The 23,870-nt window shown below is 35.5% G+C and overlaps 2 protein-coding genes across 2 annotated transcripts; one reads left to right on the plus strand and one right to left on the minus strand.

The window, feature by feature from the left end:
• Positions 1–15,486: 15,486 nt before the first annotated feature.
• LOC130722905 (short-chain dehydrogenase RED1-like) lies at positions 15,487–18,346 on the plus strand. Its single transcript, XM_057573788.1, has 3 exons — positions 15,487–15,999; positions 17,305–17,464; positions 17,793–18,346. The coding sequence occupies exons 1-3, from the start codon at positions 15,633–15,635 to the stop codon at positions 18,127–18,129; spliced, it is 864 nt and encodes a 287-aa protein (XP_057429771.1). The 5' UTR covers positions 15,487–15,632; the 3' UTR covers positions 18,130–18,346.
• A 782-nt stretch (positions 18,347–19,128) lies between these two features.
• On the minus strand, positions 19,129–23,324 carry LOC130722904 (uncharacterized). Its single transcript, XM_057573787.1, has 7 exons — positions 22,827–23,324; positions 22,220–22,467; positions 21,448–21,603; positions 21,130–21,286; positions 20,914–21,056; positions 20,755–20,790; positions 19,129–20,122 (listed from the first exon to the last, which is right to left on the minus strand). Exons 1-7 carry the CDS (start codon positions 22,900–22,902, stop codon positions 19,448–19,450), a joined length of 1,491 nt encoding a protein of 496 aa, XP_057429770.1. The 5' UTR covers positions 22,903–23,324; the 3' UTR covers positions 19,129–19,447.
• Positions 23,325–23,870: the final 546 nt, after the last annotated feature.

A 23,870-nucleotide genomic window follows, 5' to 3' on the forward strand; every position in this document is an offset into this window, starting at 1 on the left:
AAGATTAAAGTATATATTAGCAAAAAGTCTGAACTCTAAAGTAGAGAATACAGAGTAGACAATGTCAACAGCAACAAGTGCCATATCAGTAAACTTTTATTTTTTTGGTGTATATCAAGCCTAACCAATATCACATTTAATGTAACATCAAAGTTATAATGAATGTCAATAGTGACTCTAAGATAAAATAAATGCATGAAGGACAGATTAAGTAGTTATTGACAACCATTATATTAATAACAAATTGAAAAAAAAATTATTTTTCACATCTAAAAATAAAAAAATATCATCATTTAAATTTGAATTATTAATCATAACTTCAGAAAAAATTAAAATAATGATGATGATTAAAAAAGTAAAATTGACTCGCATTAAAAATATATTAATTATTTATTAATATTTAATATTTAATATTAAATAATAACATTATTTTAATTTTAATTTTAATTATGAATCACAAATTTAGGATATCTTTTAAATCATAATAATAATGATTCAAATAAATAATATTGACTTGACATTTACATGAATAATAATTGATTATTATTATTCTCTTATATTTACCACTAATTATAAAAAAAATTAATTTCTCATATATTAAATTTAAGATTAGTATTATTTTAATTTAAATTATTAATCACGAATTGATGATTCTTTTAAAATAATAAATTAAATTAATTATTATTTTAATGTAAAAAAGTTATTAAGTATTAAAGTGAGAATAAAAAATATTAAATTTAAGTATATCTAATATATATATATATATATATATTATTGAAATTTCACTAGCCACCTCCCTGGCTTGCTCACTGAGGTGGTCTACTAGCCCCCTGAATAAAAAATATTAAATTTAATTTTGCACTCATGTTAGTTATGAGGACCCTTCACCCTGCATCTCAGGCAACTCTTTTATCATCCTAACACTTATCACTTGAATTAACCTCCAATGATGAGATTTGCACTAAACACAAATTTTTTTATTGTTAATATATTAATTAAAAAACTTCTTATACATATATATAACTAAAAATGAAATATAAGAAGTAGGTAAACTCTTAATTATCGACATAAATTTGGGAAAATATATTAATAATTATAGATAAACTATTTTTTTGTTATTAATCATATCAACTATCAATTATCAACTTTTCTGCCGTTGGGTTTGCTTAGATCTGTGCGTTGGGTTTGCAAATCTGGCCTCAATAGGCACGCACAGATCTAAGCAAACCCAACGGCAGAAAGTCTTAGGACTTTCTTTGTAACATTGTGGACTATACACACGAGGTGTGTTATCTGTACTATCAACTTTTTATTATATATATATATATATATTCTGTTTTCAAAAAAATTATCAACTTTTCAGTTTCAAAAAAAAAATAATTTATTAAATATTAATTAAAAATAGTTATATATTAGTTAGTAATCATAAATTTTAGAAAAAAATTAAGTATGAAAATAAAACTAAGTAATATGTATATAATAATTAATGTATTTTGTAGAGAGAAAAGGATGGCGGTTTGGGTATTAGAGATTTAGAGAAATTTAATAATGTTTTATTTGGTGAATGGCGATGGAGGTTATTGTAAAAGACTATGTGTTTTCGCATCCCCTGTTTCCCCTTTACTTGTTGCTGAGTCTGTACTTGTAAATGTTTGGCTTCGTGTTGTGTAAATTTTTCTAGATTATTTACAATTTTGATATAAAAAAAAGTAAGGTGGGTGAGATGGGAAATGGGGATAATGGTGTTTGGAGGTTGGATTTAGTTTGGGGAAGTGAATTATTCAAATAGGAAATACCACTATTTTAATCTCTATTGCAAGTTATCAATTAAAATAAGCCCAACGAGAAAGTTAATGATACAAGGTTTTGGAAAGCTTATACTTTAATTTAGTGGGATATTTTTCAATATGTTCAGGTTCTGCATCTTTAAAGGATCAGAGCTGGGGAAAAGGATCAGAGTTTCTGCATCAATTTAATTAAGTGTTTGGATAAGAAACTAATCTTGAAGGATGCAGACAAGATATAATTTTTGGAGGCTAGGAGATGAATTGTTTTGTAAAAGAAAAAATGTTCCATGTCCTCTCCATAATTATAACCATGAATCTTGTTCTCATTTGTTTTTCTATTGTTCAATTTCTCATTCTATTTATCAGCATTGTCTTAATAGGGGTCTACACGGCACTCCTCACGTTGAATTCAGGATTAACTTTTACAGGGCTCTTATATGGTAAGATCCCAAAGAAATTTTTGTCAGTTGTTTGGTTTGTGATCATCTGGTTTTTTGGGGTCTCCGAAATGATTTCTTTTCTAAGCTTATCTTCTGTAACGGTAATTTATGGATTGCATCAATTCTGGGAAAAGTTATAAATTTTATCTTTATTTATTGATTAATGATTAATGGGTTATTAATTCTACCCCTTTCAAAAAAGAAATTATACCCCTTAATGTTTTTTGGCTTATAAAAAAATAAAGAATTTGAAATCTTGAAAAAATTGCATTCCCTCAATCAAGTTCCCCAGAAAAACACTATCAATTGGTTTCTACATGCCCAAAAAATACTTTTTCATGGACTAAAATGGTGATGTGAAAATAAAGTTTTTCAATCTAATAGAATAATTAAAAAGATATGAGACATACCTTGGCCGTTATCATTAATATTTATGTAATGACTAAAATGAACAAAGACTCCCTCCAGAATGTCGTCGATGACTCCTTCATAGCCCTTGGGAAATTGAAGGCCATATAAGAGGCCAGGCAAAGCAATTGCAAAGGTTCGTTTGGCAAATCGAACAACAATTGTATCCTTTGTGAGGGGCCATTGAAATTTGTCCACGTAACAAACGGTGGCGAGAATGGGGCAACTGGCATGCATAATAAGGTTTATGCAGAAGCGTCCCAAGCTCAATAATTTTACACTTTGTTGGACGTTATAGCTCAGCAAAACAAGTGCACTCACTTGGAAATGAAAAAGTTCAGTGGTGCTTTCAATAGTCATCAGTGGCTTGTTATTTGATAACATGGCTTTGAATCTGTAAAGTAAAATAAAAAAAATTAACAAATTAGGGTTTTGAACTTTTGGTTTATGTACACTATGTATGAAGAAAATTCTTGCTAAAAACCTTTACAAATAGTATAAATTAATTTTCTTTCGGATATACGAAGACAAGGCTCATGTAGACTTCCCATGAGAATATTGTATATCCTTAATCAACAAAACCTTTGGGGCTTGCCAATGGAGTTTTGAGTATGTGTATGTGTGTGCAGTGAGAAAGTGAATGAATCTTTGTAAAAAGGGAAGTAATACTTTCACACCCGAATTTGAGACGTATAAAAAGAATGGGAGTTATAGCTAATGTTGTGATATCAAAATAAATGAAGGTTATAAAGAAAAAATTGTGAAATTTTGACAAAAGAAAAGTGAACTGGAATATATCAAAAGCTCTCGAAAATATATAGAGAATAGAGAGAAAGTGAAAGAAAACACAATACTGGATCAAAGTTGTGAGAGATGAGGATGGATGAGAGTAAGGCTTATACAGATTATATAGATTGAGATCTTCTCTCAATTAACCACGCAGCCAACCTAAAACAATATATTCAAAATTTTAAATTAAGCATTATTTTCTTTTGTAATTAATTCATCTCAGCTACAAGTTAAAAAATCAATGGTTGAAAACTTACTGGAGAGAGGCTTGGCTACAGAGGATCCAAGTTCGAATTATATATTATGGAATGAGATGGTGCACGAGGTTTCATATTAATGTGATCCAATATATCACAAATTCTAACGGACAAAAAATTTAACAACATCATTTCATTAATATATATATTGTTATACATTTTTTCAACGTTAATGTTTTTACTATTTTGTATGTAACTAAATTAATGGTTATCTAAAAAAAATTAACTAAATTAATATAAATAATTAATGATTGTCATGAACATACTTAAAGACATTATTTAATAAAAGATTGATATTAACTTCAGGTTTAGTTTTTCAAACTTATGTAAATTGTTTGACTCCCACTATTTGACTTTTATAACTTTAAATAAATCATTAATGACCTGTGTTTAAAAACATTTAATACATTGAAAATAATTTTTCATATGATCATTAAATATATATTGTTATGTTACTTATGTACTTTTCCTATGTTTCTATATAACTGATATTATTTTGATTTTTTTTTTGTTCTATTTATTTGATACTTTTACAATTTCAATATAGCATTTATACTTTACCAATTATACCCTTCATTTATTGGTAGTGGAAAATTGAAAAGATAGAATTAATAAACGGAGGCAGTAATGTATACGCATTAATGCTTTTGGTTTTTAAATTAATGATTGTGTGAAAAATGTTTAAAGCATTATTTAATAAAAATACTAACTTTGCATCATCTCTCTTGACCTGTTTTGGCAATTTGGTAAAGAGAAGAGAGCCTTTTGGAGAAGAGTATTATGTGCAAAATACGAGTGGGATGACAATGTTCTTCTCCTTCCTGGCATGGTGGAGAATGCTAGGAGCGGCACTTATGTCATCCAAGACATTATCAAGGTGCTAAAGGAAGATACGATGCGGACTAAGGTGTTTTTGGAAGCAACTGGCTACTCTTTGGGTAAGGGAAATTCTTTTCGCTTTTGACTGGAGCCTTGGATTGATATGACTCTGTTGCAAGTCAGATTTCCTCGCCTTTATGCACTTGCAGAGGAGAAAAATTATCTGGCCATCTTTGCAAACGGATCTTGGTCTTGGAGCATTCATTTTAGGAGGTGCCTCTTTGATTGGGAGATTTTAGTCCACAACCAGTTTTTAAACATTTGAATTTTGTCATCCCTAGCAATACAGAAGACTATATTCTCTAGCTTGGTGATGTGGTTGGAAAATTTTCAGTTAAAGGTATTTTTAAGGCAACGGAAGCGAGGATCTTTATTGACGGTGCTTGGCTGGTTCCGAATCATATTCGGAAGACCGCACTATCAAAAGTTGTCCTCTTCACTTGGCAACTTATGAGTAAGGGCATTGTAGTGAAATCAAACATTATGAGGAGAGGCATTGTAGTTGAAAATGGAGGCTTATACAATATATGTGGGTTGTATGTGGAATTTGAAGACCATCGTATGGTTCATTGCACGAAGCCATGGAGTATTTGGTGCTCGATTCTAAGGCGTGAAGGGGTATTCTAGTGTATTCCTTCCTCTTTAACAACCTCATGGAGGAATGGCATTGGCTTCGAGTTATTTCAGATCGGTTATTATGGGATCTGATTCCTTTCTCTCTGAGTTGGGCTTTTTGGCTATCCCGTAACGGTCTAGTCTTTCAACATAAGGAATTTTCGGTGGACTCCATCTTGGAGATGCATATCTTAAGGATTCTATGGTGGATCAAAGCATGGAAGAAATATTGTTCCTATGTCTCTTTTGACTTTTTGTATCAATTTGAAGGTTAGCATTCAGCGGAGATCCCGGCCGAATCGATCTATTGTCTGGTCTCCCCCCCCCCGGGGGGACTTCAAATTTAACGTCAACGGGTCTTCTCGGGGTTCGTCGGGGGAGTGTAGAGTAGGAAGTGTGTTAAGAGACTAAAATAGGGTATGAAAGGTTTTTTCTCCAAGGCAGTGGGGATTGGTTGGGCATATGAGGCAGAGGTGAAAGCAAATGTAAACGCTCTCATGTTCCGCAAGCACTTTCCGGTGGGTCAACTCTTGATAGAAAGTGATTCCTCTCTTGCGGTATGATGGGTTAGGTGCAGAGATAATAGACCTTGGAAATTTATCAATGAATTGAACCTAATTGATAGTCTAACTCAAGAGGTGGGTTGTTTAGGGGTCTCTCACATTCTTAGGGAAGGGAATTCCATGGCAGATTTCCTTGCTAAAGCGGGATGCACAAGAGAGTCACCTTTATGGGAATGGTTCCCCTGAATTACCCTACTCGTTTGTCTCTGCTTTTACTCATGTTTTTAGTTTGCTGCTACTATTTTTTTTTTGCTGCTACTATGTATTGGGTGGGGGACAATATTTGGAGTTAAGAGCTAAAATACTTATCTCAATGGTGTCCTTCTTTATGCTCTTTGGATTGGTATATTATTTTCCTCGGAAGCTTTTATCCTTTGATCCTTTATGGCCTGAGAACTCTTCTATGATCTGATGTTCTGTTGCTGTCTTCATAGCCTCGCGGTTTGTTTCTGCCCGCCCTTGACTCTGTCTTGCCACTATTGTTGTTAAGTTTTTTGTGTTTTTTTTTTCTTCTTTTGTTTTACTTTTTGTTGTTTTTTCTTCTTATTGTCGTTCTCTATTCTTAGTTCACTTGAGGGAACTTTGTCCTCAAGAGTTTCTCATCAATATATGATTTCTCTTTCCCAAAAAAAAACTCACCTAATTTAAATGAAGTATTTAAATTGATCTTATAAGTTTAAGCTAATTATTCCTCTACTTTAATTACATCCTCGATAGTCTTTTCTCCTAGTGTAACACTTAGAGGACTTAAATGCTCCTACTTAGATGAGTGTTTACGAAAGAAGTAAATAGAAAGAATATAAGTAAATAGGTTGATTTTACTTTGAAAATTTGAGCGAAAGCATTTATATACGTACTAATAAACAATTCTATCAACCAGTCAAAATTGTTTGACTTCCATTTTTTGAAGGGCATGATCTACACTCCTACCTTCAAGTGACCTCAAATACAAGGAGCAACAGCGAGATGATGAATCAAAAGACAGAGTTGATTCAACAAAGATATTCAAGCCTACGCTAGATAGAAGACTGATCTTGATCAAAAGTGTCCAATGTCTAATCAATAAGGTGATCAAGTTAATTCCAGGAAAGGATCAAGAGCAACTCATTGTCAATTAGCTCTACCTATACAACTAGAGATGAATTAATTTTATTGCATATTTGTATACATCTCATAAGTCTGCATGAACAACATTCCAGGTTGTAATCAATTCATATACTCATTGTATATTTGCTCTATCATATACAACTAGAGATGAATTGATTTTATTGTATATCTGTATACATCTCATAAGTCTGCATGAACGACATATCTGGTTGTAATCAATTAATATCTATATGCTGAAGAGGCATGGACAATAATACTTGTAATGCTTGGATAGACATGTGTAAAAGAATACTTGTTGGGCCTGAAGAGGCTTGTTAAAGAATACTCAACAATGTCTGAAGAGGCAGGACAAAGGATACTTGTTATCAGGGCCGGCCCTGGGCCTATGAAAGCAGACCCACAACCCAGGGCCTCCAAAAAGAAGGGGCCTAAAAAAATTCCCATTAAACTTTCCCAAAAAACAAATTTAGTAGTTGCATTCAAGACCAGTTATGTACTTCTGTATTGAAGGTGTTCACAATTAATAAGAGAGGCATGAAGATACAAGTAACTTGATATTTATTGGTCATATTTAAGAGCTTAATTAGCATTAGAATGTGGAAGGTTCCATTGGGTTCTTCTACCTAATTCACTAGATAAGTGGATATTAATTGGTGAACCAATTAACTCTGAAACGGAGGTGCAAGGAAATAATTTGCCCATGGCCTCCAAAATGTCGGGACTGGCCCTGCTTGTTATCCCTGGAGATGCAATGGAAAAAGAATACTACCTTTGTTCCTATATAACTGTCCAGAGAGATAAGAAACACACATACTAAGGAGTGCAATTAATTTTGTTAGAGTAAAGTACACTCACCCCCCTCAAGTTTTGTTAGAATAACACTCCACCCCATTCTTATCTAAAATTTACACCCCACCCCATTTTTTATAGAGGCAAATTTAGTGACGAAAAATATTATTCATTAATAATTAGTTATTATTTAAATTTTTAATCAATAATTTCAAAAAATATTTTCAATATAATCCAATAAATATAAAAATGAAAACATCACAGTCCTCCTCATTCTCTCAATCGCGTTCTTCCTCCGTAAATTCACAATGCAAATTCTGCAATAGCACACATGACCGGTTGACAAACCATATCTCGAACATAGTGAAACATGCTTGTGTTTTCATATTTGGTAATAATTCAATTTTAATCAAAATAATCTATTTATACCTCCAATTTTTAAAATTGGATTGTAGACCCAAAAAGCAACACAAATGGGTGAAGAAAATAGAGAAACAAAATTAAGAAATATGAAGTGGATCGGAGGTTATTAGAACCCAACGATGCGGTGGAGCACCGTTTTTAACAAAATCCAACAACATCTTAAACCAACAAAGCGTTCCCTCACAACTTAAAGGGGTGAAGTTCACAAGAAGTAGTTGAACAAGTGGCTTTGGGGATGTGCGATTCACGTTCTGGGGTTCAGGTCGCAACAAAACTTTGAGGCATGGTGGTGCCATGGGGTTTCACATTCTGGGATGGTTGTCGTCGTGTTAAAGGGAGCAAAGGTTTGGTGGTGACCGTTTGTGGTGAGAAATATGATTTGGAGATAGATGAGACGTGGACTTAACAGACAGAGTGGATGGTTTTTTTAAATTTAATTCAGTAAAATTATTTTCATAAATTGATGTATGATAGTGTATATGCATTTAATTTATTTAAATTTTAACTAATTCGTAATTATTTTTTATTAGTGACGAATTTGTTTTCGTCACTAAATTTTGCCTTTATAAAAAATGGGGTGTAGTGTAGATTTTTAAAAACAATGGGGTGCAGTGTCATTCTTGCAAACCTTGAGGGGGGTGAGTGTATTTTACTCATTTTGTTAATATTCATGAAAGTATTACTTGTTTTCCTATTTCACCATTTAGATTGCAATTTATCTTTCCTCATGTAATGTTCCTGGAAGGACATTTCTTGGAAAAACACCATTTAATGCTTTCTTGAAACTCTAAGTGCATAGATATATAAGAACAAAAAAATTTCTTCAAAGTGGACAGTTAATAGGGAACGGAGGTAGTACTCGTTATGCCTAGAGAGGCAGGGATAAAAGAATACACATTGAGCCTGAAGAGGCTTGTTAAAGAATAATCAACAATGCCTGGAGAGGCAGGACAAAAAATGTTGTTTATGCCCTGAGTGGCAGTGGCAAAAGAATACACATTGCCTGTAGAGGCAATGTATTACATAATCCTAAACAATGCCTGGAGAGGCGGGATAAATAATAATCAATGTTCCTGAAGAGGCACATACAATCATACTTGCAAGGAGAATTCCATGAAACTTGATAGTGTAAATCATGATTGTTGCCAAGGACTGGACGTAGCCCACCGATAAAGGTGAAATAGGATAAAATACTTGTGTACATTGTCCGCTACTTAACTCTTTACTTTCTCGCCTGCACAACTCGTCTCTTGACTACAAGCTTAACCAAACTTATTCATCTACGAAATCCAATAGAAACTAGTCAATCGCGATCGAATTACATGAACACAATCCAACCCCCTCGTTGTGTCATTGTGGTATAGTGTGAGCCCTATAGATTCGATGAAGGTTATGGGAGAAACCCTTGAAGGTATTTGTAGAGCACACAGGACAAGGCCAAAGGTAATGTGCTTAATACATAGATATGGTTTTTATTGGGCTTCTATATCATCTGATTGTATCAAGTATGCAAAAGGATTTGAAGAACGATGTAAGCATAGCCCTATTCAGAAAGTTCAACCCGAGGAACTACATCTTATTATAAAACCATGGTCGTTTAGTGGACATTATAGGCAAGATTCACCCTCAATCTAACACGAACGTGAGATAGAGTTATACAAGAATGAGTGGAGGCAGAGTTGTAAAAGAACGTGAGGCATCTAGAGGTGAATTATTTTAATATTTGAGATCCCTATGACGCTCACAGCCTTCACCAGGAGCAAGTTTCAGGCCTTCGTCTAGTAGTTTGGTATTAAGATGATTCATTCCTCACCATATTATGCCAAGCTAATGGGCAGGTCGAAGCATCCAATTAGATCACCATTGATTTGATCAAGAAATACATACGGGATAAGTCAAGGGGGTGGCATGAGACTTTTCCTGAGGTTCTATGTGCCTACAGAAATTTTAAGAATAACGCAACAATGGGATCCTTGTATTGAGAAATGGTCGCCAAATTAGGAAAGTCCCTATATCATCAGCCAAGTAATCCTAGGAGGAGCCTATCAGCTAGCAGACATAAACGGGGATGAAATGGAGAAAAGCATAAACCATCTTCCTCGTGGGTCTATCATTTATTCTGGAGCATGATGACGAAAATTACGGAGCCGCATCACTGTTGGTATCAGTTTCGAAGGGAGAAACGACAGTTGGAGGATCCATGGCCACATAAGGTTGAATCGATCCAAGGTTGGCTCTAAGTCTATGTCATATAATTAAAGCGTGGTTGATTACCTCCTGACCAGTTTGGAGATCATACTCAGATATCCTCTTGTTCCTCCATAGACTCTTAAGTTCATCGTCATAAAGGTGGATCGAGTATAGAAACTCGTCATCCCTAGTGTACTATTATTCACGAAGTCGGAAAGGGCGCAATGTTGGGGCTGAAAAATGATAATCTTGGTCTAAATATGGGTGAGGGAAGAGTTCATGTCCTCCAATGGAGTGGCTATGTCATCTCGTTCATGAATAACATCCATTTGTTCCCTATTTAGCCATTCAAAATCCACGAGAACCTTGCCTTTCTCCTTTTGAAGAATAGACATGTTGGCGGGTTTGTTAAGAATAAAAGTTGGTGGTCGATGGAGAAGTTCAAATTCAAAGGATGGAAACTAACACCTTGGAAGATGGAAAATATTGTATTTTGATTCACCGCGTAACGGCTAAATCGAGAATGCAGGGGCAATGTATTGAAACACAAAAAATCTGTCACGTCTTGTGGGCAGCCAAAAAGACTTACCAGCAACCAAGACATTGGAAGTGCTAATCGAGGATGGGTCAGTCGTTGGCACACTAAAATAAAATGACTAAATGAAGGAATTGTGTACATGGACAAGATTTGAGGAAAGTTACATGGGCTCAAATGCAGAATTGAAGAGATTTTACGAGCTTCTAGAAGATCCTCACGTGCAAAAGCATCAACAGGATCAATCCCTTTGATTTAGGGAAAGCGGTTATTACAAATTAACCAACCGATACAAGGAAATTTAACTCAAAACAAGCTTCCAGACTGATTAGGAGAAGCAAAGCACTAACACCCCATGATATGTAAATACCGGGGAATGTGGGTAGTGGCAGGTGGTTGTTAATTATCGCAGGTTAGCCGAATTCGGCTCGATAAATAGATGAAGGATCATCTTTCAAAGACATATCTCAAATAATCAATCAAGTATACAAATTTCCCTCATTTATCTTTAGCCTTTACTTTCCTTCTTTTACCTTTTAGGACTTTAATTCGCTTACAGTTATTCACCCCTTTACATTCTAATCGTTTACTTCAGCCTTTGTTTTTATACCTTTAAAGCCTTTTAACCATTTAGTTGTTTACTTAGTTCAAAGTTTTACCTTAGTCACAACTCCTCAGTAGCGATCACTAAGAGCTTTTTGGAGTCTCGTAGAAACCTACATTGAGGAACATAGCATCTTCCTCAAATAATCGCTTGATCATATGCATATCCAAGATTTTCTTGTTGGAGGTGTCGAAGTAAAATAAAAAACTTTGTCAATGAATCTTATTTATACTTTATATAATTAAAAAGTTATTTAAATAAAAAAAATGTTCTTTCATACTACTAAATTTATTTTTTATTATATCAACCGTGATTTTTCAGCAATTTTTCTCAATATATACAACTAATAAGCTTATGAGAAGGTATCTTCGATCTTGTTGCGAAGCTGAGTCTTAACAACTTTTGTTGCACAAAAATTAAACTATGCCGATGTTGTTGAAGTATGAAGTGCCAAAACAAGACGTATCAATCTATCAACAAGTGGAATCATGGTTGCTTTTTCAGTTTCAACAAACCCTTGGTAAAACTCGGATAAACTGGATACTTTTAGTAAATTAAGATCTCGAGAAACATCTGAATGACAGTGTCTTAAATGAAACGGTATATTCATTTTTTCCAACTTCAGACAAATCTTCTTTATAAAGTTTCTCAACAAGCTTACATATTTTCTCATTATTGAATGATTTAAAAAATTCCGTAGGATCTAAAGTTGAACTAAGTATAAGAAGTTGCGGCGACTCAACATTAAATCTTCAATTAAGTTCAAATAATTGCAAATTAATTGCAGAATAAAATATATTTATTCTATAAGTTTGTGAAGGATATAGCAACAAGAGGTATAGAAAGAGAATGAGAATAGTATTAATTTCTACATAAAAACACATATGGTCAGGAAAAAAAACTAAGATTCTTGGTGGGTCATGGCCCTAGTTAGCCTTCCGTTGGATACGCCCTTGCGCTTGATTAGAGAATCGTTAAATTGGTTTTCCCACCAATTGGTTTTCAAAATTTACAGTGTAAAAGATTTTTTACAGTGGAATTTATTAAAATTAAACTTTTTCTTTTTTTTTTACATCAGAAAACTAACAACAAACAAACAACTACAAATAGCTTAAACGATCTCTCAAAATAAGGACCTCCAAGTTCAGGGCGGAGCCTCCAGCAAGCACCACGGGATACACCGAGAAGACACTCCTCTCTTAGCCAACCAATCAGTCGGTTCATTTCCCTCCCTACCCAATACTAGACAAGGCTACCCCCCATCTCCTTTGCAGAAGCTGGCGTATGTCACCCAGGATGGGGAGAAACTAACAATCATCCTGCAAAGCCTGGAGCAAGTCCCTGCAATCCACACTGCACACCACATGATCCATGTATCCCTTCTCCCACACGGATTGAAGGCCCATCTTCAGAGCAGTTGCCTCAACCAGCAATTAAACTTTTGCTAAATACCAACTTATATTTAGGCAATAAAATAGAAAAAATTAATTTATATATAGTAAAGAGTTCTTCTACACATACATCGAATCATATCATTTTATTCTTCATTTTAAAATCAAATTTAAGTATGACATAATAAATTGATAAATTCTGATATGATAACGTTGTAATATTATTATTCTATATTGTCAGTACATAATTAAACTATAAAATAAAATCAAAGAATGTGTAATGAAATGAAGACTTCAATCCAAACATAGATTGTTGGGTCCAATCCCGAAAATGACCCCACACCTAAACAATGAAATGACACTCCAGTTAAAATTGAATGGTAGTTTACGTATCAAATAAAGATTCATTCAAACTTGATTTTAAGCTAGAAATTAAGAAATAAAAGTAAGAGATATAGGAGAAAAAACAATGGATGAAATAAGATGGAAAAGAATATTGGAGTGAATATTTAATTATTCATTTAAAAAGTGATATCAACATACTTTTTTAGTGTACCAATTTGGAAGGTTTGTTGATTGAAGATGTGTGGTTCTTTTTTGTGGGAGCTTGGTGTCAATTATTTCTGCATTAGGTTGGAAAAACTAGAGTATTTCAAAAGTTCCACATTGCTCATGTAGGGAATATTTCAAGAGCTTATATATAGAAGTTGACTTCGAGGCGTTAAGAGCTTGGTAAAAGGTTGGTCCTCACGCACATGAGATTGCCTTATTGCCCCAACGTAGTGCAAATCGGAGTTCTTCTACACATACATTGAATCATATCATTTTATTTTTCATTTTAAAATCAAATTTAAGTATAACATAATAAATTGATAAATTATAATATGATAACGTTGTAATATTATTATTCTATATTGTCCGTACATAATTAAACTCTAAAATAAAATCAAAGAATGTGTAATGAAATGAAGACTTCAATCTTAACATAGATTGTTGGGTCCTACTCGAAAATGACCCCACGCCTAAAAAATGAAATGACACACACATTAAAATTGAAGGGTAGTTTACGTGTCAAATAAAGATTCATTCAAACTTGATTTCAAGCTAGAAATTAAGAAATAAAAGTCTGAGATATAGGAGAAAAAACAATGGATGAAATAAGATGAAAAAAAATATTGGTGTGAATATTTAATTACTCATTTAAAAAGTGATATCAACATACTTTTTTAGTGTACCAATTTGGAAGGTTTGTTGATTGAAGATGTGCAGTTCTTTTTGGTGGGAGCCTGGTGTCAATTATTTCTGCATTTGGTTGGAAAAACTAGAGTATTTCAAAAGTTCCACATTGCTCATGTAGGGAATATTTTAAGAGCTTACATATAGAAGTTGACTTGGAGGCGTTAAAGAGCTTGATAAGAGGTAGGCCCTCGCGCACATGAGATTGCATTGTTGGCCCAACGTAGTGCAAATCGGAGGACTCCCCCCCCCCCCCCCGCCTTCCCTTTGCGCTCACGTCACATGGGCTTGACTTGGAGGCATTAAAGAGCTTGGTAAGAGGTAGGCCCTCGCGCACATGAGATTGCCTTGTTGGCCCAACGTAGTGCAAATCGGAGGACTCCCCCCGCCCTCCCTTTGCGCTCACGTCACATGGGCCTGACTCACTTTTTGTCAACCTTTAATAAATTGTCTTTGTCTGTTGTGCTGTCGTCCAAAGAAATTACTGGTTCCATTGTTCTCGGTAGTTCTGATATCATGGTACACACCACCAGAAGGCTATGGAGGAAAAAATGGGATGGTTGTTTTCTGTGGTGTGTTCTACTTTTTTTAATGGTACTGTTATCAGTGGGTGGTTTCCAGTTGTTTTTTGGATTTTTTGAGGTATTTTGGTGAATTTGTATCAAACGCATAATAGAGAGTGTGTCACTCTTTTTCCTTTACTAAATTTTTTCCCAATAGATTTTTCCCAATAAAGTTATAATTAGGCTCATTCTCTACGTGGCTTGTCAAGGATGTGTTGAGTTTATGGTTTTGATGAATTTGTTTACCCTATTTCATGAGAGGATGTTCTCATATCTTTTCTCATTCAATAAGATATTTTCATTGTGGAAAAAAAAGACACATTTCTCCATACTCATTTTAATTGATTTATGTTTTTAAAAGTCAATATATTTTTCTCACTTTTAAAAATATGTTAACCTCTCAAAAATTCAACCAATGACAATGATTGTGTTGGAAAGTATATTTTATTTCTCAAGATAAACTATAGTCCTAGACTACTTCCACAAAAGTGTCTAATTAAGTGAGTCTCCCGATAAATGTTTATTCATATATACTGTTTAGAGATCGAATTCTAAACTACATAAAAATAACTTAAGTGGTAAAAGCTAGTGCACATTAGATTGGATGGATGGAGGTCCAAAAATCGATCCCGAAAAGGTATAGAGTATATTTAAGATGTAATAAAAAAAATTGTCTAAATGACTCATGTGAATTACTAACCCACAAGGCCACAACCCAATGGACTAATCATATTTTTTATAAAAAAAAATTACTTACTTATCTTCAGGGTAATTGGACGGACAATGGATTACTTAACTTAAATTTTCTCATGAATCATTTAGATTTTAGACAACCCATAAAAAAAAGCTTAAATCTTGACAAATGACAAACTATCAATTGTGCCTCATTACTTGTGGAAAGTATTTTGGGACCATTTTTTTGTCTTACTCATTCACTAACCCAAATGTGCTATCTCACAATCTCAGTTGTTTAAATGCCTACGTTAACTACAGATCACTGAGTGAAAATCCAGAACCACAATAACCACCACGAAGCATCACAGTTTTCTCCGAGACATGGTAAACCGTAGCCATGACAGCGACGATGACCGGGAGCAGCCAAAACCAGTGGTTCTCATCACCGGGTGCTCGCAGGGAGGATTAGGCCACGCGCTCGCACGCGCCTTCGCGGCCAACGATTGCACGGTGGTGGCTACGAGCAGGTCGCTGTCGAGCATGGCGGACTTTGAACCCGACCCGAGATTCTTCTTGCAAGAGCTCGACGTTCAGTCCGATGAGAGCGTGCGCCGTGTGACGGAGGCTGTTGTTCGCAAGTACGGCAGGGTCGATGTTCTGGTTAACAATGCCGGAATACAGTGTGTGGGCCCACTCGCTGAGGTTCCTCTTTCCGCCATTGAAAATGCCTTTGGGACCAATGTGTTTGGTATGTACATCCTTCTCCTTTCAATTTTTGTCAAGTATGCTTTTTTTTCTTGTTTTGAGAATTTAAGTCCGGAGTTCGAGTCTCACATTGATTAAGTTTGGGTAAGGAGAAGATTTTATAAGAGATGTGACTCATACATCTAATGTCTTTAAGGTTTTTGGTTAAGACGTGCCGTCGATATCTTTTAGTGTCTTATTCCGCCCCATGGGCTCCCACAGTCTCCCACAACACTGACTTACTATTTGTTCAATTCATGGTAGAATTTGATTCCATGTTGGAACTTTAGATTGCTTGTTTCCAATAACTGATTATAGGAGAAGCTTCGTCAATTGGATGTTTGAATACGCTGTCATAATTGATTTGTCACTTTCTAAATAAATGTTTTTGAGTGTTTGGCCTATCTTCAGTGATTCTAGTTTTGTTAAACAGAGTACAGTGAGAAGTAAACTGAAGTTAGGACTTAGGATGGATGACATTTAACAGAGTTTTGCGGCTTTTCGACTTTTTTGGTGAAAAGGGCAATGGATCTAGTTGTTGGATTTAGGATGAAAGTTGGTTTTTCTTAATTTCCTATAAATGGAATGTGTTTCCAAGCACACCCAAGTCAACAACATTCCCAGATGTCATATCTTTTTGCTGTATTCATCTTCAGGATGATCTAGATACAAAGTTTCACTTGTTACTTAGGAGGAAATTTTGACCCCTCCAGTGTATCTTAAAAGAGAAAAAATATATTGCATTCGAGAGAGGTTGGTGGTCTTAAGAATGGTTCAGGTGGGGTGCCTTTAAGAATAAAATGAGACGAATAGAATCTAGTTCATGTTCATGCTAACAGAAGAGTGGATCCAATACAAAGAAAGCTAAAGAACTTCACTTTATCTAATCAATTGAGAAATTTCATGATTGAATTTAAAAAACTTACCCTATAGAAATCACTTCTCTTATAAATGTATCCCACATCACTTCACTTTCAACTTACTTTTACCTTAATTAATTTTCACTAAATCCATTTTGTCCACATCAATTATGACATAGCCTGATCCAAACATGCTATCAGATAAGCTCAAATAAGCTCTTCCAAACGGGGCCTTAGTGGGGAGAAGTGATTCTGGGAGGAACAAAAGCGAATCTAGACAAGCTATCAGAAGCACTTTTTGCCAGTTACACTTTTAAAATTAATTATTCTGAATGAATCTGTGATGGAAAGAATCTTAACTTAAGTCACTCTTGCCTGCTGTCTATCTAGTATTCATGACGATGAACTGCACGTTTAACGAGATTCTGTATTTCATTGGACACATGCAGGTTCCTTGAGGATGGTTCAGGCTGTTGTTCCTCACATGGCAACTAGGAAACAAGGAAAGATTGTGAACGTTGGTAGTGTTTCTGCTCTTGCTTCTGGACCTTGGTCAGGCGCTTACTCTGCTTCTAAAGCTGCTCTTCATGCTTTGACAGATACATTAAGGTTTTTTTTCTTCTTCAAATTCAAACATGCATTACCATTAGACTTGTTCATATCTGCATCAAATCAACTAGAAGCAACAGTGTTGGCAATAGAAATTCACCTTGGTTAATAGATATTGTTTCAATGTTATGTGCATGCTTTTAAATCAAAGTGGTAATTTGATGAAACTGGAATGTAGTGGAGTGTGTTAAGCACTGCACTAGATTTGTATATACTGTACTGAAGTTAAAATTTAGTAGATGCAACAAGACACCATTTGAGATGTGGTGCCTGGAGTCAACCAGTTTTTTTTATTTTCTGCTCAACAACATGCACATGTCATGCACAGATTGGAACTTGCACTCTTTGGAATTGATGTTGTCAATGTTGTCCCTGGTGCTATCAAGTCAAACATTGGAAATTCTGCCTTAGCCAGGTACGATCGCATGCCTGAGTTGGAGTTATTCAAGCCTTTTGAAGCGAGAATTAGAGAGCGAGCCAATTTTTCTCAGAGGAGCAGGACAACCCCTGCAGATATGTTTGCTAAAAACACTGTAGCTGTCATCCTCAAGAAGAACCCACCTGCATGGTTCTCCTATGGGCCTTACTCAACCGCCATGGCTATCATGTACCATTTACCAATCTGTGTTAGAGACTTTATTTTGAAGAAAATAATGAAGTGTTGAGCTACAGCTGGATGTACCCAACTTTTGCACATAGTATTGTTGGACAATCTGTTAAGACATTCCCAGTTTAGCAGGAGATATTGTTGATGAATGTCTTGCTAGGGTTTATGAAGTGTGTTTAGTTTGGCTTTTGCAAATCAATTTAAATTCCAATATCAATTATAATAAAAATTACAAAAGTGTGACTTTTGCATAGAAGTACATTGGTTTTGGTGCCCATCTCAAACTAACAAAACACCGATGAACACAGGACAGATTTTTTAGTGGAAATCTGGCTAGCTTTACCATTATGTAAACTTATATCATCTATTTTTCCTGCAACCGTTAGTTTAAGAAATAAAATAAAAATGATTGTTATGCATGTTGCACAGGATTGAATTACAAATTACATCTTGTGATCTTGATTTATGATAGGAACGAATTACAACGGCAAGATACGTCTTAGTTTGAGGTCCTGGACAACAACCTCCTGTGACTAGTCCTCTTAAGTTCCAATAAAAACACAAATCTACTCAAAGAAAGGCAAATCTACTCAAAGAAAGGCAGTATTTCAAAACAATAATGAAAATGAAACTGTGCGTTTCTACGACCGTTAATGCTTTCTTCCACTGAAATTTTCAAAAACTGGATAAAAAGGAGGATGAAAACTCATAAAAAAAAGATATTGGCACTCAGGCACTGTACCCCGTGTTCATGTTCTATACAAAGTACAAACAGAAAATTGTATTGGAAAATGCAATGGAGTCTCAACCCATTTATGAAGTAGTGCAAGGACTATGCTCCCCAAAATCTGCTAGCCAGTCATTCCATGAAGCCATGAAGTGAAAACCTTAAAATCCTTGTCAGAATTTCTTTATAAAATCAAGGGTTAATTAACCACTGAAATTCACGGCTAAGAAACTTGCTTTTATCCATGACTTCAGTCTTTTAGTTCACAGCAATTTTCCAACGTTTATTCGAAAATGCACAAAATAGTTTTGGGATACGATCGACGAATCATTTGAGAAGTCAAATATATGATATTAATTTAAAAGGTTAGTCAAAATCTTTGTTTACATTGTTCTTGCTAATTTATTCTATAGGTTTTTGTCCAATTCATTTGAAATCAATGCCTTGTCCATTCGAGATCCCTGTTCACTTAGGGACAGACTTCATTTTTAGATTCTGCGGCAGGCTAGTTTCCTTAAACATTATTGCAAAATCTGGCAATTTCACCTCCGGTCACAGCATATCATTGGCATAAAATAAAATTTCAAACCTCCAGAATTCCCTTGTTTCAGTAAGGGTCACTTTGAACACACTCTACCTAGTGCAGGTCTCATATAGGATGCTGATGAGTTGCATAGTACACCATTCCTGGTGGCTGAAGTGGTCGAAAACTAGGAGCTGCTGGAGCTTGCTGTGGTATTGATAATGGTTGATGCTGTATTATTTGCTGTGTCTGATGTGTCAAAGGCGGCGCCATTGCCCCGACTACATGAGGTTGGGGTGGTAATGATGAGATGCTGCCATAACCATATGGAGAGATGCCCCCTCCTGTTGACTGCATGTATTGCTGTGATGATGGATTGCAAAGCATGTGGTATTGACCTTGGGACGCAGGGGCTGGATTTTGCATGATTGGTTGGGTTACCAAAACTGAAGGATATGAATGGTTTGGTGCCGCTGCCAACTGTTGCGCAGACATATAGAAATGGGGATCTGGAGTAGGCATTGATTTCTCATGTGTTGATCTAGAATCAGACGTTAGACGAGCACTTTTTGCCTCTTCTGCTGCAAATGATGAGAGAACAGAAGTCATGATCATTTGAGATGATGAAGAAGCCGCAAGCTTATCCGCAACCTCCGCAGCAATTGCTGCAGCTGACTTTTTGGTTGCTGCTTCTGATTTTCCATTTGCATTAGGAGCTGCAGTGGAAGCTTTCTGTGAAGAACCTTCATTATCAAGTCGCTCCCGCATGTTGCTGGCCTCTTCTACTTGTGCTTGAGCAACCTAGATATCATTAATCATTAATAAGATATATAAGCATAAAGTCCAAATTCATTAGCATTGTTATTAGATAAAACACATCCAAGTTCCAACCTTATGAAAGCAGACGCAATAAGTAATAACCAACACTCATAACAAGAATCCATTACTCCATATTGGTGTGGTGGTTCTTTCACTAAGTGATTTTCCAATGGAAATTGCTTTTTTCTTTTATAAATATAGCTTATTACACTGACCTCCCCTATTTAAATTTTCATCAGGCAAAGCATCCCCTCCCGTTTAAATGTCGGAGACAATTAATCCCCTGAAAAGGAAATAATAAAACTGTAAGGGGGGTTTTGTGACTTTGAATAGGTTTCACAAACTTCAAGGGAGGTCGGATCAGTGTGATTTATCCTAGATAATGTTTTACAACCACCAACACAAACATCAAGCAGCGAAGTGACTTCACAATATGCCAAATCAGAACTTCTTAGTAGTATTTGTAGAAGAGGTATCACTAGGGAAGTAACTAAATCATGAGATATTGAGATACCTAAATCATTAATGCATAACACTTCTCAATTCTCATACCATATGACTGTCAAAAAATGACAGCTTTATGTGAAAAAGAATCATTCATTAGTAATACATACCTGCATTTGTGTACGAACATTCTCCAGTTCAGATTCCTAATACAAACATTCACGAGCAATAGAAAGAAGATGAAGTTAGGAACAACCAAACAGCCAAAATCTAAACACCTGAAGAAAGAAAATAATAGATTTCTCAAGCACATGGGCATTATAATGTACCTGCTCAAGCAACGCTACTTTCAACTGAGATACAAGTGCTACTCTATTTGCTTCAGCTAATTTAAGTTTTTCTATGCATTGTTTCAAAAGATTCTCTTCCTCTTCTAGCTCCCTAGCCAAAGTTTTTCGCTTAGGATCCTTAGCTGAAAAAGAAAGCAATATTAGAAACCTATCCTCCAAAATTCAGATGTTGCTTCTATTCTATTGTATGCATACCACTAGAGCACGCAATATCAACATCTTTTTCAATTTTCTTCACACGTTGAACAGCTGACTTGCATCTACCCATTTCTGCATCTTCAATGGATTGTTCACTGAGCACCAAATGAAATGCAGACACTATTTTTTCTTCTGTACCTCCTATGGACAATTTCTGGCACCAATAAAATATCATATATCATATAAGTGAGATATGAAAAAAGCATAACAAACCACTTTGAAAGATGCCATAATCTAGCATCAATAAAATGATAGGTACAAAAATGGGAAGAGGAAGAAGTGAAGTCACAAAGGCCTGGAGTTACTGAGTCTCACCAATTTGATGGATCGAGAATCCCTTTTCACAATTCTTACAGAACGTGATCGCTTTTTGCTGATTTCCAATGGTGGAGGTGCTTTTTCTCCAAGCATTAGATCTTTAAGGTTCCTTGCCTGAGATCCGAACACCTTTCTTTGCTCCCATACTTCAAACTAACGCAATGTAAGAACCAAGTTAAAATCAATATCAAGGTATGCAAATCATATGATCAGCATGTATATGCCAGCCATGTCTTAAGTTTCAGCAAATGCATGTGATAGGTAACTCCATGGCCAGTTACTTACTTAGTTAGTTAGTTAGTTAGTTAGTTAGTTAGAGAGAATTGGTAATAGATAAAGTTAGTTAGAATAGTCAGTTTGGGGATTTAGAAATGAGAGGTTTTTAATAAGAGAAGGCAATTAGTGAGGATCTTCTTTGGTTTCAGAAAAGGATCTAGAGTGGGAGAGTGCTGGTCTCTTGAATACCAAGAAGCATTCTATCTTCTTTATACCAATTCCAATCAGCATAAACAACTATCTGAAACAAACTGCATATTTGAATCATTCACCCCCACCCCCGTATGGTTTTAACCAAAACTGCGACATGACCGTAACTGATTTCGGCCGCGACAACTACATTTATTACAATTTTTCGCGATACGAATGACCGCAACACAACCTTAATGGGATCGACAGTTACCACAACCTCAATTTAAAACTCTGCCCCACCCTTTACCATTTATTGATTTCACTTGAAATACTTACACCAAAAACTGAAAAAGGGGCTTACCAGTCTAGACACCACACGTTTTCCTTGATCATCATTTTTTTCAATAACATCTTTTAGTGCTTCAGGAAGAACCTTCCAGAACTCATTCACAAACTCATTTCCTTTACGCTTGCTGTTCTGCAGGATGTCATTTGCAAGATACAAAAGGGGTACTCTTTGAGCCATCTCCGATATGTCAAATTGTTTTTTCCATGTTGCAACAACCAGTTCAGCTTTGCTCCGGTGAAATATACACCAATGTGATAAAGCTATATCAGAAAGTTAAGGATAATAACAACCTCAGACTACACATTTCAATTCCCTACTGCCATCCTAGCACATATATCCCATACCAATAATCGTGGTAAGCATTTTGTACATATATTGCATTTTAATTTCAATAAACTAGAATACATATAATCAGGAAAACTCCCAACCCCCCAAAACACACTGCGACAATTCAGCTACGAACAACGTAAAAAATTGGCACTATCAGTAACACAAAAAACAAAAAATTAAGCCCAATAATCATGAAGATTACTTTGATTCCAGGGTAAAATCTGGAATCCCCAAATACAGAGAAAAAATAAAGCATCGTTAATCAAGTAATAGAAAACAAAAAGGATACTTTCAATGCACTGCTGGGTGTTATTAAGCTTGGAAAGCTTATCCGCAAGTATCTGATCGCTGAAAACGCCATTCATGTTCAACTCTTTACCCTCACCTCACCACAAACCCTATCCCCTGTAAATCTAACTAATCGAAAAACGCCTCAATCTACGAACACAGAAACCCTAGAACGGAACTGCATCAATATCAGTACCAATAGCCAATTGGCCAAAAAGAAAAGAAAAATCAAAGAGGGAAAATTGAAGTGTTATCGAAAAATCAACGAATGCCGCATAATTAAGCGAATGCAGAGCATGAAATCAGTGATAATCACAATTCACAAAGGCACTTGGGGCAAATTGGAAAACAGGGATTGTAGGTGTTTCAGATTTGAAAAAACCCTAATTGAAGAAGAAGAAGAAAGATGCGTTACATGCAGAGGTTTAAGTTAAGGGTTGGGTATTTGGCGCAAACATGGGAACTTGTCTAAACGGCGCGGGGTGAATCTAGTATCGGTATTCCGCAGTAACATGTTTGGATGTAAGGGTTGGGGTGGGTTCATGAAAATTGGGTTTGGGCTCAATTGGGTTTGGGTTGGCTTAGTAGTTGGGTGATCGATTAAAAATAAAAGGTTTGGTGGCTTATGAAAAATCAAAAACTTATGACTAAAAAATAATTCAAAGCTAAATTTTTGCCCAACTTGGTTTAATACAAGTGATGTGCTGGTCAATATGGTTAAAACGTAAAGGTCGATGGCAACACGCTGATTGCACTGGTGGTGATTGACAAAGAGCCGGCGTCGAACTCGCCACCACAACCAGCATGGATGCCCGCCGGAGAGCCTCTTTACAGTCGAAATTTCTTCCTTGGAATATCTGCTTGTTTCGCGCTTCCCAAAGGGGGTAAGACGTCGTTTGCCATTGTGCCACTTCGTCTATATCAACACCACCCAGAAACTGTGACAAGAATTCTGGCAAGGAAGAGAAATGGTCTAGCCTTAAAGCAAGAGAATGGGCAAACCAAAAACCCCATGACAACGAGCACTCAAGCTAAAGATGGGTCA

The sequence above is a fragment of the Lotus japonicus genome, chromosome 6 (assembly GCF_012489685.1).
Source record: "Lotus japonicus ecotype B-129 chromosome 6, LjGifu_v1.2".
NCBI classification, from domain to species: Eukaryota; Viridiplantae; Streptophyta; class Magnoliopsida; order Fabales; family Fabaceae; genus Lotus; species Lotus japonicus.